This window comes from Zootoca vivipara, chromosome 5, assembly GCF_963506605.1.
Source record: "Zootoca vivipara chromosome 5, rZooViv1.1, whole genome shotgun sequence".
NCBI lineage: Eukaryota > Metazoa > Chordata > Lepidosauria > Squamata > Lacertidae > Zootoca > Zootoca vivipara.
Window position 1 is genome coordinate 77638044 of NC_083280.1, and position 15523 is coordinate 77653566.

Here is a 15523-nt window from a genome sequence, read left to right on the forward strand (position 1 = left end):
TCTGTTGGTTTCTGTTTCCTGTGTGCCGTGGCAAAAAAAATTCCTCTCTTCAAAGGCACTGTTAAACTCACAAAACCCCTGTCCTGGTTTGCTTCTGCTTACCCTGCGCTTCTATCCATAGGTCAGCCTTTCAAAACCTGGTGCCCTTCAGATGTTCTGGACCCCAACTCTAACCAGCATGATTTAATGGTCAGGAATTGTGGGAGTTGTAGTTCAACAACATCTGGAGTTGGTGAAGACCAGGCATCCCCAAACTTCGGCCCTCCAGACGTTTTGGACTACAATTCCCATCATCCCTGACCACTGGTCCTCTTCGCTAGGGATCATGGGAGTTGTAGGCCAAAACATCTGAAGGGCCACAGTTTGGGGATGCCTGGTGAAGACTGTGCTGTGACCTGGTCCCAGAGCTCACCTTCTTGAAACTTACAGTTGGCAGACTCTATGCTTTGGCGTTTACACAAACATGAAAAAGGCTGCCCGTTGCCTGTGCAATGTTGCAAAATGCTGTGTGCTGAGGGGCCTCCCATCTTGTTGCACATAGAACTGTGCTGGCATGCAGATCACTCGCTGTTGCGAATGAACTCTCTGGAGAAACAACATTGTGCTGATGTAAATATCCCTCTCTCTCCCGAGAAGTAGGCAGTCCAGTAGACAACAACAACACGAAATGTAACGTTTCCACACAATGCCACCAGCGTCATGCAGGCAATTCAGAAAGGTCAGGAGACCTTTCCACTCGGCTGCTGTAGAGTCAAGATTTGCATCAGAACTGGGTGGCTTTTTGCCTGGGCGTGGAGAGAGCTCGCACCTACGAAATAATGGCTGGATTTAGCTGCAGTTTTATATCTTCCAGTGGGAACTGATCTCTGATAATTGCCATACATGGGAAAGTGTTTGCTTTAAGGCAGAGTGGCAGAAACAATGGGAAAGTGCGTAAAGCAGGAGAAAGGAGGCTGAGGTCACTTCTTGCAGGAGCGGGAGCTTAGCAACCAGTACACTGAGGCAGGAAACCAATGAAAGCAAGCCCTGAAAACAAGGGTCGCAATCCAGCCAAAAGTTAAGCACATTTAAAAGTACTTCCCCCCCCCAAAAAAAAATCAGAGTCCTTTCTTTTGGGGATAATTCAGACTGAAATTCCCAGGTGCAAGTTATTTATGTATGCTACAACTGCGGTCTGTGTTTTGTTAGCCCCAAAATGGAAAATGAGTGAGGTCCCAACCAAAGAAGAATGGCAACTTAAGTTGACAGAATATGCACAACTCACAGACTTAACATATAGAATAAGAGAACAAGAAGAACATACATTTAGAGAAAATTGGAAAATGTTTATTGAATATATGGGAAATAATTGTGTGCAGCTGAAAACGCTGGCGGCATTAAGATAAATTCAACAATGTAAACAAGTTTTGATGGATGCAATAATGCTATACTGAATGTTATAGTTTTTGTAAAATATGCAGCGATTTATGATATGTAAAATGAACCATGGAAAGAGAAGAAGGGAAGTCACTGATATCTTAAGGATGTAAATGAGTATTTTAAACTGTAAAACAGAAAATTTAATAAATTACACACACACACAAAGTGAGGCCAGTGGTGACGCAGGAAAGGATCTTCTTGGTGGTGGCACTTTGGTTGCGAATGTTTGCCTGGCACCTGCATTATTTTATTATTTCATTATTAGTTATTAAATGTGTAGAGCACCCTCTATCTGTAGATCTCAGGGCGGTTCACACAGGGCCGGCTCTACATAGCCCCCCGGTGGTGCAGTGCACCATGGCGGGGGGCTGGTAAGCTGGGCGCCGGCCTGGCAAGGAGGGCGCCGCGCGGAAACCAATTGCACCCTGCGAGGGCAGGGCGGGTGGCGGAGCGACCTCCGCCCCTCAGCACCAGGGCACGCGATCTGCTCAAGATGGCCCTGGGTTCACAGCATAAAAACACAAGGTAAAAATGCAAAACACATAATGAAAACAAGAATAATAGCATAGCAAAGCAAAACAATGCCCCTCCCCCCACAAACATAAAAGAACCAAGGACATAGGATGTTTGTCAGCCCAAAGCCTGATTGAAGAGGAACGTTTTAGCCTGGCACCTGAAAGTGTATAATGAAGGCGTCAGGCAAACCTCCATTTATTCGCAGATTTATATGCTGTCCTGATTTATCTTACAGTCATAGGGCAGTATACAGAAGCAAAAGAAGTTCAAACTTAAGGGAAACTATACCAAATTGATTTTAAGACCTTATAAAATAACAGTACATCAAGGGGACACTCATAACATTGATCCAAACCCTCCTGGCTCCGCTTCCAAAGTCTTGGTGGAAGAGGTACATACAGTGGAACCTCGGTTTATGAACACCTTGGTTTATGAATTTTCGGTTTATGAACACCGCGGACCCATCTGGAACGGATTAATTCACTTTCCATTACTTTTAATGGGAAAGTTCGCTTCAGTTTATGAACGCTTCAGTTTATGAACAGACTTCCGGAACCAATTACACCCATGTTTCAGTTTATGAACGATTCAGTTTAAGTACTTCGCGGACCCGCCTGGAACGGATTAATCCACTTTCCATTACTTTCAATGGAAAAGTTCGCTTCAGTTTATGAACGGTTACTCCGTGGACCGTCTGGAACGGATTAATCCACTTTCCATTACTTTCAATGGGAAAGTTCACTTCAGTTTATGAACGCTTCAGTTTATGAACGGACTTCCGGAACCAATTGTGTTCATAAACCGAGGTACCACTGTATTTTCCTGTTGTCAAAAAGAATGAATTGGGCTGGGAAAGTTTCATAGACATGGAGCCACCATTGAAAAGGCCCTTTCCCAGGGACCCACACCTCATCCAACACGTGGACCATTATGAAGTCTTCCTTTGCTGTTCTAGGGAAATGGGGAGGTAGGTAGGGAGAAGATGCTCTTTCAAGTTCTTGAGTTCCAGGTTTTCTAGGGCTTTAAATGCATGTGAAATACAGGATTCATGGTGGACTTCATTTTGTCCTTTGCCTCAGGCAGCAACATTCATTTGGCTGGCCCTAGGGGTGTTGGTTTCATGGGGTTTCTCCACTACAAAAGTGTAGTTGGATGAGATCACCCATTTTATGAAACTGCCTTCTAATGGGAAACGTTCTCATGAGACAAAAGTCCAAAGGCGCCAATTCAGAAGCATTATGGGAAGCCGAGGTCACAAGATGGCAGGCTGAAAATGGATTTTTGATCCTCTGAGATGTGTCCAAGACTTTCCCTGCACTAGATTAATGCAATGATAAAATGTTTTCTCTCTTCTGAAAGCATCCTTTGTTCCTACTTAATTCACATTATCGCCACCGCAACAGAACAGATACAGCCAATTCAGAAAGTGGTTTGCATTTTGGTTTCGTCTTTACGCAAAGGGTTTGTCCGCTGTAGTAACTGCAGCTTAGATTTCAAATTTCCCTTACATTAGCTACCACGCGGCGCAGGCAAGTCCAAAGCCATTGTCTGGAATAATTGAACAACTCCACGTTTCCCTCTAAATCAGGCACCCCCAAACTTCGGCCCTCCAGATGTTTTGTACTACAGTTCCCATCTTCCCCGACCACTGGTCCTGTTAGCTAGGGAACATGGAAGTTGTAGGCCAAAACATCTGGAGGGCCACAGTTTGGGGACGCCTGCTCTAAATCACTGTCATCAGAGCTTGTTTCTGTGACTTGGCTGAAGCCATCCCTTCAGGAATCACAGCAATCAATGATGTCTCTTTGCCAAATCAACACAGATCTCAAAGGGGTCAAATAATCTTAGCTTCGGAAGGCAGTTGCGAAGGAGGAGGAGGAGGAGGAGGAGGTCTTCAGCTATTGTTTAAATATGTTTTAGTCCAAAACGTAGGGGCTACTTCTGGAGACAAACTGCTACCAGCATATAACACTTTGGGAGATCCTGTAGACAATCTGTAACCAAGCCAAGTGCAAGGTTTCAGAACAAACATATAAGGTCCTATACAGCTGAGGACCAGGTTATTTGAGAGGCCACATTATCCCTTCTGCAGGCGAGTTTCTCCTCAATGCCCCCCAAATTTCAGAAGCCCACACCACAGCAACTCAGAGCTGGGCTTTTAGTGTGGCTGCCCCAATTTTGTGCAACGTTATACCTGCTGATACGACACGGGATAGATGACAGCAGTTTGGCTTTTCTTGTCAAGTTCTCCCTTGTCTGTCTCCGGGTGGAGATGATTTCAGCCTATTCCAAGAGGAAGGAACCCCACGGCCTATAAATTGGATCAGGTCCACAGAGCTATTTCAAGTGGCCCACCATTCCCTGAACCCATTGCTATTTTTCTAGAAAAAGAGGTGCCAGAACTCACCATGAACTCACTTTGTTCTCTTATAATGGCGAAGTCCACCTGAGAGGTGAAGAAACTGAGTTCTGGTGAGTTCCAGCTGAAAAAAAGCCCTGCCTGAATTCCGCCCCCCCCCTCACCCCCTCACCCCATCACAGCATTGGGCCTTATTCTGACTGGTAGTCATTCCCAGTTGAAAGGGACTCAATGCCAGACGGGTTTTCTTCCTCTAAGTGTTGCAATTTAAAAAAATAAAAATAAATAACAACAGACAATTTCTATATAGAGTGGCTTCTTTCAGATGCTAACTCTAATGTGACAGCAAAGGTAGCCAAGTTCTGTGCTAGAGCCATAAAAATCCGAGCCGACCTAGTTAGTAGTGCCCAAAAATTTCAGGACAGAGCCAAAGATGATCCATTGCTACCATTTGCTGTACCCTCCCAAGTAATAGTTACAGGTAGGTAGCCGTGTTGGTCTGAGTCAAAGCAAAATAAAAAAATTCCTTCAGTAGCACCTTAAAGACCACCTAAGTTTTTATTTTTTTTTATTTTGGTAAGTGATACCTTCTTTTATCTAATAATTTTTATAATGGTTAAAGTGGTTTATATTTATTGCTTATATTTTAGATTGTATTTTGGATTGTTTTATGTGTATGCTGGTCGAGAACCGTAACAATAAACTAAACTAAACTAAAAAAAAAACAGACAGAGAGATTACATAGATCACAGTGTCTGTGATCCCCCCCCCCCCCACTGAGACAGGGATGGGGTTTGTTCTTTCTTTCTTTTCTTTTCTTTTTAGCACTTTTTGGTGCAAACTTGATGGTTTGAAAAAGGGGCCTGATTAGAACTACAAATGTTTTCCGGTACAACCGAGCAAAGCAAACAAGCAATTAAGCCTGAGCATTGTTCTGACTTCCCTAGAAGGAGAGCAGTGGGGATTTTTGCACTGCTTTTATCTGCTTCCAGCACTTAGGAGAGTTCCTGCAGCCCCCATTTATCACCCAAACACGACAGTCGGAAATGAGAAGCTGCTTCTATTAAAGATCCGGCCAGACTATCGAAGGCAGGGAAGGCTGTGTGCAACTGTGTGATAACAACACCGCACCTGAAATAAATCTTGCTTCATGGCTTCTTACTTCCCTCTGTAGTAACAAGCACCGGGCCATGGTCACACCAAGGTCCATTTCCTATGAAGTGACTTTATTGGTTATGCAATTTTCAATATTCAAAGCGAGCCCAAGGATGTGGTGCCAACAAACACAAAACTGAAAAACCCACTGTCCAAACCCCTATAGCATTGTAATATTCCACACACACCCCCAAGGAATTTGTCTGAACTGGGGGAGAGAAAATGAAAACACATTTGTTCATGTTTTCCCTGGCCTTTCACAGCTGCAGTAGGGGACGGGCTACCAACCTGCCAATGCTAGTTTATAATGTGGCACCGAGTATGTCATCAGCTACAAAAATTCAGACTCAGCGCCAACTCCCCAACTGTTTATCTCCCCTCCCCCAAGCAGGTGAGATATGCCAGCACCTCATAATCATCAACTTGGGAAGGTAGCCTGTCTAGGAGAAGGAAAACTCTGATTCTAAACCTCCACTGCCTTGCAGGACATCCTTGGGAAAAGAAAAGCCCAAGAACTTAAACCCTGCACAAATATAGAGTGGAGTCCCTAAGACTGGTACACCTCTTTCCAGCAACTCCTGCAGCCAAGCTGGTGCCAAATGTATTGCTCTGCTTTTCGTTGGACCACACCAGAGAGGCCAAGATTAAAGGCCCAGGACCTCCATCCACACTGCCAAAGTTTGCACCCCAGAGAGGTCACTTCGGTGCTGCCTGACTTCACCCCCAGAGGCGCGCTCCATTGTCTCCTGAGACAGATGGATGCCAACAAGTAATCATCAGCTATCCAAATCCTTCGAGCGCACATATTCAGAATCACAACCCATTATTCCCCATGGTTGAAGCACCTGGGTAGACTGTAAACAAAAGCTTAGAGATGGTTTTCTCTTGACACCACACCATTTCTCAGAATGCTATCACCCCCAGCACAGCCCCTTCTGCGGCTCTAAGGAACAGGCAAAATTTCTTCTAGATTTGATTCTCAGGTTTACACTGATTTTTGCTGCCTGCTTGTCCCTGTTTCTATTGATGACAAGAGTCGGGCCAAATAAGGTAACAGAGTGAAAGTATGACAGGATTGCTCATCCCGGAAACCACAACGGTCCAGTGACAAGATGCATTGCCTTTCAGGAAGTATGCAGCTTCCACAACTGAAAAATGTATCATCTGGATAACACCCAAGATCCACACAAGGAATGACACCAGAATTCTTCAGAATGCACCATCATAAGACACAATTCCAACGTTTTGCTCTTTTGAGCAAGAGCCAACCTCCAGAAATGGGGAACTGGGGGCCTTTCAGATGCTGTTGAACAGGGCCAGCTCTAAGGCAAGGCTGGGTGGCGCAATGCGCCAGGGCGCCGGGCCGTCAGGGGGGCACTGCGCTGCTGTGCCCGTGGCAGCCGCGCTGCGCCCACCAGACAGCCGTGCTGGGAAACCGAGGGGAGGCACCCGGAGGGATCTTCGCACCACAGCGCCAGAGCGCCAGATACGCTTAAGACGGCCCTGCTGTTGAACTGCTGCTCCTATCATTCCTGACCACTGGCCACACTGTGATAGCGCTGGATCTAGGAACACCTCCAGACTCCGTACCAGTTCCTTCAGGAAGAGTGTAGCCCCATCCAAGAGAGGCAATTTCATGATCTCCCGGACCTCACCCACGGAGATGCCACCTCACCAGGATCTAGGGTCAGTTTATTAGTTCCCATCCAGCCCACCACTGTGTCTAGACACTCGTCTGGGGCCTACACAGCCATTTCTGATTTAGAGAAAATATGGGGGGGGGAGTTCTAAAATTTCCTGATCTTAGAACTTGTATCCGGTCACATCACCAAACTTCCTTTCCAGATCTTCTTTGTAACTAGACAAAGCCATCGCAAAATACCGGAAAATGTATTGAAATAGCAGGTTCTCCTCCTCCAGACATACATTGAACCAACCACCTGTTGTGAGACATGAGCCACCAGTATAACATTGTATATGACCTTGTGTGGGAAAACATCCAAAGGCCGGGATAGATTTATATATAGCCGACGGATGTCTCCATCTGGCAACTGAAATGGTTTCCTCTCACGCCTACACTTGAGGCCTTTTCAGACACGGTGCATTTCCAACATGGAAAGCCCTTTCAGCTTAGAAAATGTGCAAAAGCCATACAGAGACCATCACAACCGCTGCATGTGTACGTGAGGGAACGTGTGTGTACCTTTTATTTTTATTTATTGAGAGAATTTATATACCGTCTCCCACTTCTGTGACAAATTATCAAAGCAGTTTACATACATAATCAACAAATCCAATTAGTAGAACTAAATTGGAACAGCAAGGAGGGGCAGGGAAAAACAAAATCAATCCCATAACAGAAAAGATGGTAATCACGGAAGCAAGTTCATTACAGAACACAGGGCATGCCCCCCCCAACAATTCAGTGCTATTTCTAAGAGCAGCACTTAATTTCTCTCCATAGAAGTGAAGGATGGCCATTCTCTATCGCCCTCAAAGACACCACTGTCTGGTGGTCCCAGTTTTTAGAATGGCACAAGAGCCCTCTCCTACTGAACTGGAAACTGTTGCCCTCCAGATATTGCTGGACGATAGTTCCTGCCACAAACTGGCAGCACGACAGAGAGGAGGAAGAGGATGCCAGCAAGGGGTGTAGCCAGGACTGGGACATACCGGGGCAAGCTGGGGATGGGGAAGGAGAGGTTGGCGTAGGAAGTACTCACAGGGTAACAGATGATGACGAGGAGATGGGGGTCAGCGCACATGAACCAGAGCAGCAGGACCCATCACTAGAGCCAGAGGGGCCCGTCTCCATTAACACGGCGGACTCTGAGGCATAGGGAGCAGTGGCACTCTAGGAGGCTGAGGCAGGCAAGGGCCCACAGCCCAGCTCTCTAGCTGGCCAGGTGGGGCTCGCTAGCTCTGGGAGGAGGGTATTGATTCCTCATCTGGAGTAGGCTTGGAGCAGGTGAGGCCCACATGCCTCGTCAAGCCCAGATGCTGCAATCAGCATGCAGAGAGGGAAGCAGAGCTGAGGGGCTGTGTCTGCTCAACTGCTGCAGGATCTCTGTGGGACTGTGCTTCCTTTGGACACATGGATTGACCCTGGACTGGGGACTTGCCATCAGGTCAGGACAGAGGTTCAGGACAACTCCCATCATCCTTGACCTTGGTCCATGGTGGCTGGAGCTCATGCGAGTTGGAGTCCAATGTTGACAGCCAGTTTTCCAAGAGCAGATGCTAAGCTATCCAGTCTGTAGCTTTCCAGATCCCCTCTCAAATCCCTTTTCAAAAACTGATGCCCACTTTCTAGTCATCAGATGCAGAAGCCAATTTTAGGGAGAAGTCGCGTGGTTTGCTTGGAAGGTTGAGAATTTTGCTTTTGAGTTTTTAAAGAACTCTTAGGTAGACACCACCTGGACCCAGTGATTTGTTCATTTTTAGTTTGTGAGTAAGGTCTAGAAATTTTGTCTCTTTCCACTGTTTCAAACCACTTCAACAATACTTACATGTCCCACCAGGTAAGATTAAGTCCAGTGTTAGAATCATAGAACTGTAGAGCTGGAAGAGACAATGAAGGTCATCTAGCCCAGGGCTGCCTCCCTTCTGATTGGTTCCATGACCAATTGTTCCAGGGCACAGTATTTAGGAGTGTATAGAAATGTTACCAGGGGACCCAGGTGGCGCTGTGGTTAAACCACTGAGCCTAGGGCTTGCTGATCAGAAGGTCGGCGGTTCGAATCCCTGTGACGGGGTGAGCTCCCGTTGCTCGGTCCCAGCTCCTGCCAACCTAGCAGTTCGAAAGCACGTCAAAATGCAAGTAGATAAATAGGAACCGCTACAGCGGGAAGGTAAATGGTGTTTCCATGTGCTGCTCTGGTTTGCCAGAAGCGGCTTTGTCATGCTGGCCACATGACCTGGAGGCTATACGCTGGCTCCCTCGGCCAATAATGCGAGATGAGCGCGCAACCCCAGAGTCGGTCACGACTGGACCTAATGGTCAGGGGCCCCTTTACCTTAGAAATGTTACCAGAGGTAACCAGGACAGGCATGTAGCCAGTTTCTGTGAGGGCTACGTAAATCACTCATTACTATGACATTTCCCCCTTTGGTTGCCTTCTCGATTTCAGTCTTCAACCGAAGAATACCCTGGGCATTTCTGATTAGGGAGTGTGTGTGCATGCATAAGTATCAGGAAACGTGACATAAAACAATTTGAAACAGCTCAAACCATGTGTCGCACGTCACCAAGTATTTGGCCTCAACAAACAATTGCACTTTCCGGGTTGAGTCTGTGCTAGTTTCATGGCACTGGGCACTGGCATCTCTTTAAAGATTGTTGCGGATGGGTTGAAGGAAGAAGCTGAGTCCTTACAGTTGAGGTTAACTGATTCTGATCTCCCCACAAGGAATCTGCCCTGCAGTCCTCCGGTGCCAGCCACTCCAGGCGTATTAAGAAGGGCGTGTCTCAAATGCTCTGTCAGGGTAACTTAGATGTCAACGCAGCTAACTGCCCTGTTCATCATGCCGTGAAGATAAACAAGGATCAGCAGCCAATATGATTCACAACTCATCACATGCATGAACAAGCGAGATGTCATCATAATAATTCACCAATGCAACAACAGCATGTAACATACATCAGAGGAAACGTAAGTCATTCATAGAATCATAGAGTTGGAAGAGACCACAAGGGCCATCCAGTCCAACCCCCTGCCAAGCAGGAAACACCATCAAAGCATTCTTGACACATGCCTGTCAAGCCTCTGCTTAAAGACCTCCAAAGAAGGAGACTCCACCACACTCTTTGGCAGTAAATTCCACTGCCAAACAGCTCTTACTGTCAGGAAGTTCTTCCTAATATTTAGGTGGAATCTTCTTTCTTGTAGTTTGAATCCATTGCTCCATGTCCGCTTCTCTGGAGCAGCAGAAAACAACCTTTCTCCCTCCTCTATATGACATCCTTTTATATATTTGAACATGGCTATCATATCACCCCTTAACCTTCTCTTCTCCAGGCTAAACACACCCAGCTCCCTAAGCCGTTCCTCATAAGGCACTGTTTCCAGGCCTTTGACCATTTTGGTTGCCCTCTTCTGGACATGTTCCAGCTTGTCAGTATCCTTCTTGAACTGTGGTGCCCAGAACTGGACACAGTACTCCAGGTGAGATCTGACCAGAGCAGAATACAGTGGTACTATTACTTCCCTTGATCTAGATGCTATACTCCTATTGATGCAGCCCAGAATTGCATTGGCTTTTTTAGCTGCTGCATCACACTGTTGACTCATGTCAAGTTTGTGGTCTACCGACTCCTAGATCCTTTTCACATGTACTGCTCTCAAGCCAGGTGTCTCCCATCATGTATTTGCGCCTTTCATTTTTTTTTGCCCAAGTGTAGTACTTTACATTTCTCCTTGTTAAAATTAATCTTGTTTGCTTTGGCCCAGTTGTCTAATCTGTTAAGGTCATTTTGAAGTGTGATCCTGTCCTCTGGGGTATTAGCCACCCCTCCCAATTTGGTGTCATCTGCAAACTTGCTCAGGATGCCTTCAAGCCCATCACCCAAGTCATTGATAAAGATGTTGAATAAGACTGGGCCCAAGACAGAACCCTGTGGCACCCCACTAGTCACTACTCTCCAGGATGAGGAGGGAGCCATTGATGAGCACCCTTTGGGTTCGGTCAGTAAGCCAGTTACAAATCCACTGAATGGTAGCATTGTCTAGCCCGCATTTTACCAGCTTCTTTACAAGAATATCATGGGGCACCTTGTCAAAGGCCTTGCTGAAATCAAGATAGGCTACATCCACAGCGTTCCCTTCATCTACCAGGATTGTAATTCTGTCAACAAACGAGATCAGATTAGTCTGACATGACTTATTTTTCAGAAAGCCATGCTGGCTTTTAGTGATCACAGCGTTTCTTTCTAGGTGCTCACAGACCGTTTGCTTAATGATCTGCTCTAGAATCTTTCCTGGTATTGATGTCAGTCATTGATGCTGCAGTTCTTGAGGAAGGGGCTATAGGTCAGCAATAGAGTACATGCTTTGCACATAGACTTCTGCATTTCATCCCTCAACATCTCTGGTAAAAAGATCTCAGGTAGTAGGACCAGAAATATCTACCTGGTGCCTTGGAGGCTTAGATCTACTCTGCTATTTGGAGTAGGCCGTGCTCAGTGGGATGGACCAATAGGTAGCTTTATATTGTTATGGATTTCAAATCGGATTTCTTTTAAATTCTGAGGCACCACCTGGCCAACCAACTTGAAAAAACACTGTGCGTATTATTCGTTGGAGTTTGGTAAATATACTGCAGCTGTGTGCAGAAAGTAGTCTGGTAAGACTGCTGCCTGAACGAATAAAAGGAAGTTAACTTTTATTAACTCCTGGCAAACAACGTCATCCTGGGCACAAGCTCATGTGTGCCCACTATGAAGTCATGAGGTTAAGGGAACACTAGGACAAGCTAAGAAAGACTGGCTAGAGAAGGAGGAGGAAGTATAAGCCTGAAAATACATGCCAACAAGTAGCTACCAAAGAAGGAACCAACAGGAGGAAAAGCAGGTTGCCTGTCTATAGACCCAGCCCAGTTCAGGTAAACAACTACAAACTTTGTTGCTTTCACTCCTAACATCCCAGCATTTCATCGATGGGATGAGATGACCCAAAGCAAACCACAATCTCTGCCAAGCCAGAAATCTTGGTTTGTTTCCTTTCAGAATGAGTGGGGAGGAACGAAGCAGGTGCGCTTCACTCATGGACGCTAAGCGATAGTTTATGGCTTAATATGATGTGCGGGCACAGTCTATGTGTGAATTGTGCGCATACGCGCTAAATTTCTCCTTCAGAATTTGGCACGCTTATTCTCTGCACACCAGTGGCTGCTGTGTGCCTCTTCGTAGAATCATAGTTGGAATGTTGTGAATTTCAAGGAGTTGAACATGTCATGTGATGAGTCAGCCTCACGAGACACGGGGTGTTGCCTAACTGGTTTATAGCCAGCTAGTATAAAAGGGTATACGGTAGTTGACTTCTCCCCTGTATGTAATCCCACCTGTGTATGCTGATTCCTGGATGTAAGAAGACTGCTTTATGAAGATGCAAGACTGCAAGTGGAATAAATCCCTGCTTAAAATGCAGCTTGACTCCTGAGTGCTTCATATGGGGCTGCTGTACATCTCAACAGACGGGACCACAAGAGTCATCTCTAGTCCCACCTCCTGCATCTTTCACCCAACATGGGACTGAAACCCACAACCCTGAGATTAAGAGTCCCATGTTCTATTTACCCTCTCCCACGAGCCCATGTTCTGAGAACCCTTAAACCCTCGGCAAACACAGAAGGGGCACCATGTTGAACATATCTCAGAAGGAAGAGAGCGCAGTGGGGCACAACGAACACAATATGGAGACCGTGTTGTTGTTGTTGTTGTTGTTGTTGTTGTTGTTGTTGTTGTTGTTGTTTTGGAGATCCAGTAAGCTAAGATGGTAAGAGACACAAACACCTACCCCTTTCCACATTTCTCAGCTAAGGTGGGTGGGTGCTCACCTATGGTATCTGAGATTTTCAAAGCAAAAGAACCAAACATTAGTAGCACAGAGTTGTAAATATAAAGAGTTGGGTTGTAGCTATGGTTGCTGTTGCAGGCACAGCTCTGCATTAAGAGGTATTGCAATGAAAAATTCATTAAGCTTTCTGCATTGGTTTTTATATTTCATCAGCCAAGGACCTCTTTACATGCCCTGGACATCTCTGAAATGCACTGTGGAGCCCTGAGATTTCACGAGACCTTGCCAGAAGCTGCCACAGCTGCTTCTCCTTCTGTGGCAGTGGTAGAGCACCTATAGGGGTGCAGCCCCATGGGATTCCACTTTATGGGTGGGCCAACCCTGTCTGGAAGTAAATCCCATTGAACTCCAAGGGGCTTACTTCCGAGTAGACATGTATAGGATTACGCTGCACATCCCATTGATTTTGATGAGCAAGTCAATATGAAAGACATATCAGTAATTGATTCTAGCTGAACAATGCTCCATGTTCTACTGCACATTTAACTGAAGCATTGCCTCTTCTGTCCTGCTCTACACTGACACTGTTTAATAAATTTCTTTTTTGCTTTATTCTGAATTTGATTGCTTTTATTTTCAAATGGTGAGCCACCTCGAGTAAAAGGTGAAATATAAATCACTATAACAAATACATTTCCAGTTTCACTAAATATTACAAATAACAGCCAAGGCTAGCTCTTCAAGTCATCAGTGTTTGTGTGTGTGTGTGTTTGTGTGTGTGTGTGTGTTTAAACTGTAAAACTTAATGCGCTTACACTAGTTAGGTCTAAGCATTGAACAGAAACAAATCATCTCGTTCCCTTGCTACCATTAATACCCATTTAGTTTGCTTTCAGTTGCTAACAGGCTTACAAGATGAAAAGAATAATTAAAAATATGGGATACTTCAGTATCTATGGCTGTGTGGTCCAGTGACGTTCTGGAATAAACTGCACCCCTTCCTAAAAGGCATATCTAGAATCTCCAACTATCCTTCTAATTCTGGAATCATTTCCTTACGAATACAATCCTATACAGGCTTACCCTGGTGAATGTGACTTATTCTGAGTGAAGCTGACCTATTCAGGGCAACCTTATATGTGTCTACTCATGAATGGGGTGCAACATAGATGTCATAGAATGTCTTTTTGGCCGATACTTACTCATGATGAGGTTGGTGGTCATTGGCATCATCATAATCCTTCACATCATCTGTCTCGGTGGTGGCTGCCGGGTGGAGGGCTTCTTCTCTGATGTGCTCCATCTCCCAATATTCCTCTGGCCGAGAAGATGGCTGTGGGTCTGTTAGCATCTTGCGGTCCTGGGGCCTCTGCTTGTGATCTGGATGCCCAAGGTATCTTGAATGCAGGTCTGACTCGGCCAGCACTAGGGTACCACAGAGGAGGAAGACCTTAGCTATCATCGTGGGCTCCTTCCTTGGTGCTCTTACACTTCCCTGCACTTCAAATCAAATTGCTCCTGCAATCCCCTTTGCACCATTCCTTAAGCTCAAGCTTGGAAAGCGGAATGGCACGTAACAAAGAACGGAAGCAAAGCTATCGGCCCTCCCAGCTACAGTGGAAATGTTAAAGGTCACCAGACAATGTGGGTTCCTGTGGGGGGCCCCCGAAGACCTCAGTCGGGGAGGTGGTGTGTGAGTCTGTGTGTAAGAGAGAGGCAGGGGGTGGTCATGGTTGATTCAAGGGCGGGGGGACGGGGACCTCTGTGTGTTTTCCTTACTAGCTTCTGAAATTATCAACAGACAAGAACTGGATCTTTTATCAGCTGCCTTCTTGCTGGGGAGCAGGAAAAGGATGTTAGCTTTCGTGAGGAGGCAAGGAAAAGAAAATATTGGAGCAGTTTCCCAAGCTGCATGCCACACACTAAGCAGCCCGATGCAGCCACAGAACACGCTGAAAATGGCCGTGACATAAAAGCAGGGCTACACTTACTGTGCACTCAACAATATTAACATCCTGCGCCCAGGATGTCCAAATTCTGCACCAAGAAAACAGGATCCAAGATCCTGCAGTCTGTACACATAATACTGTTTTGCATAATGCTTTCTGGTTTTGCTAATCATGGAAAGGAGCAAGGAGCTATGCAGGGCATTGAAATCACACAGCAAATAGTCAAAATCATCCAGCTGCTATTGCCTGCATATTTTTGGCTATATCTTTGTAGTTGCGAGGTCTAGTAACTTGCGCTTTTTTTTTTTTAGAAGCAAAGGCTGACATTTTCAGAAAACTGAATTCTGTGGCCATTTCCATATTCTCTGCTCCTTTTCTGAACTCCAGTGGGGACATAGGCTACTAGCCACAGCCCTTGCTTAAAGACTAAAGCAAGCTGGTTGCAGCAAATACCACAATTTATTTCTATATCTACTTACCTTATATATCCTACATTTCTTTCATCATGCAACCCCAAGGCAACCTACATGTAGTTCTCAGGCTTTCTCCCATCCAGGGCGGCTGACCAGAGCCACACCTGCTTAGCTTTAGCAAGATGGTGGCTTCAATAA

The 15523-nt window shown here is 45.8% G+C and overlaps 1 protein-coding gene across 1 annotated transcript in view; it reads right to left on the minus strand.

The window, feature by feature from the left end:
* Positions 1-14657, minus strand: part of MMRN2 (multimerin 2) — a 28775-nt gene extending 14118 nt beyond the window's left edge. The window contains exon 1 of the mRNA XM_035137313.2: positions 14166-14657. Within this exon, the coding sequence (XP_034993204.2) occupies positions 14166-14425 (260 nt within the window). The 5' untranslated portion in view covers positions 14426-14657. The remainder of the gene's footprint in view (positions 1-14165) is intronic.
* Positions 14658-15523: the final 866 nt, after the last annotated feature.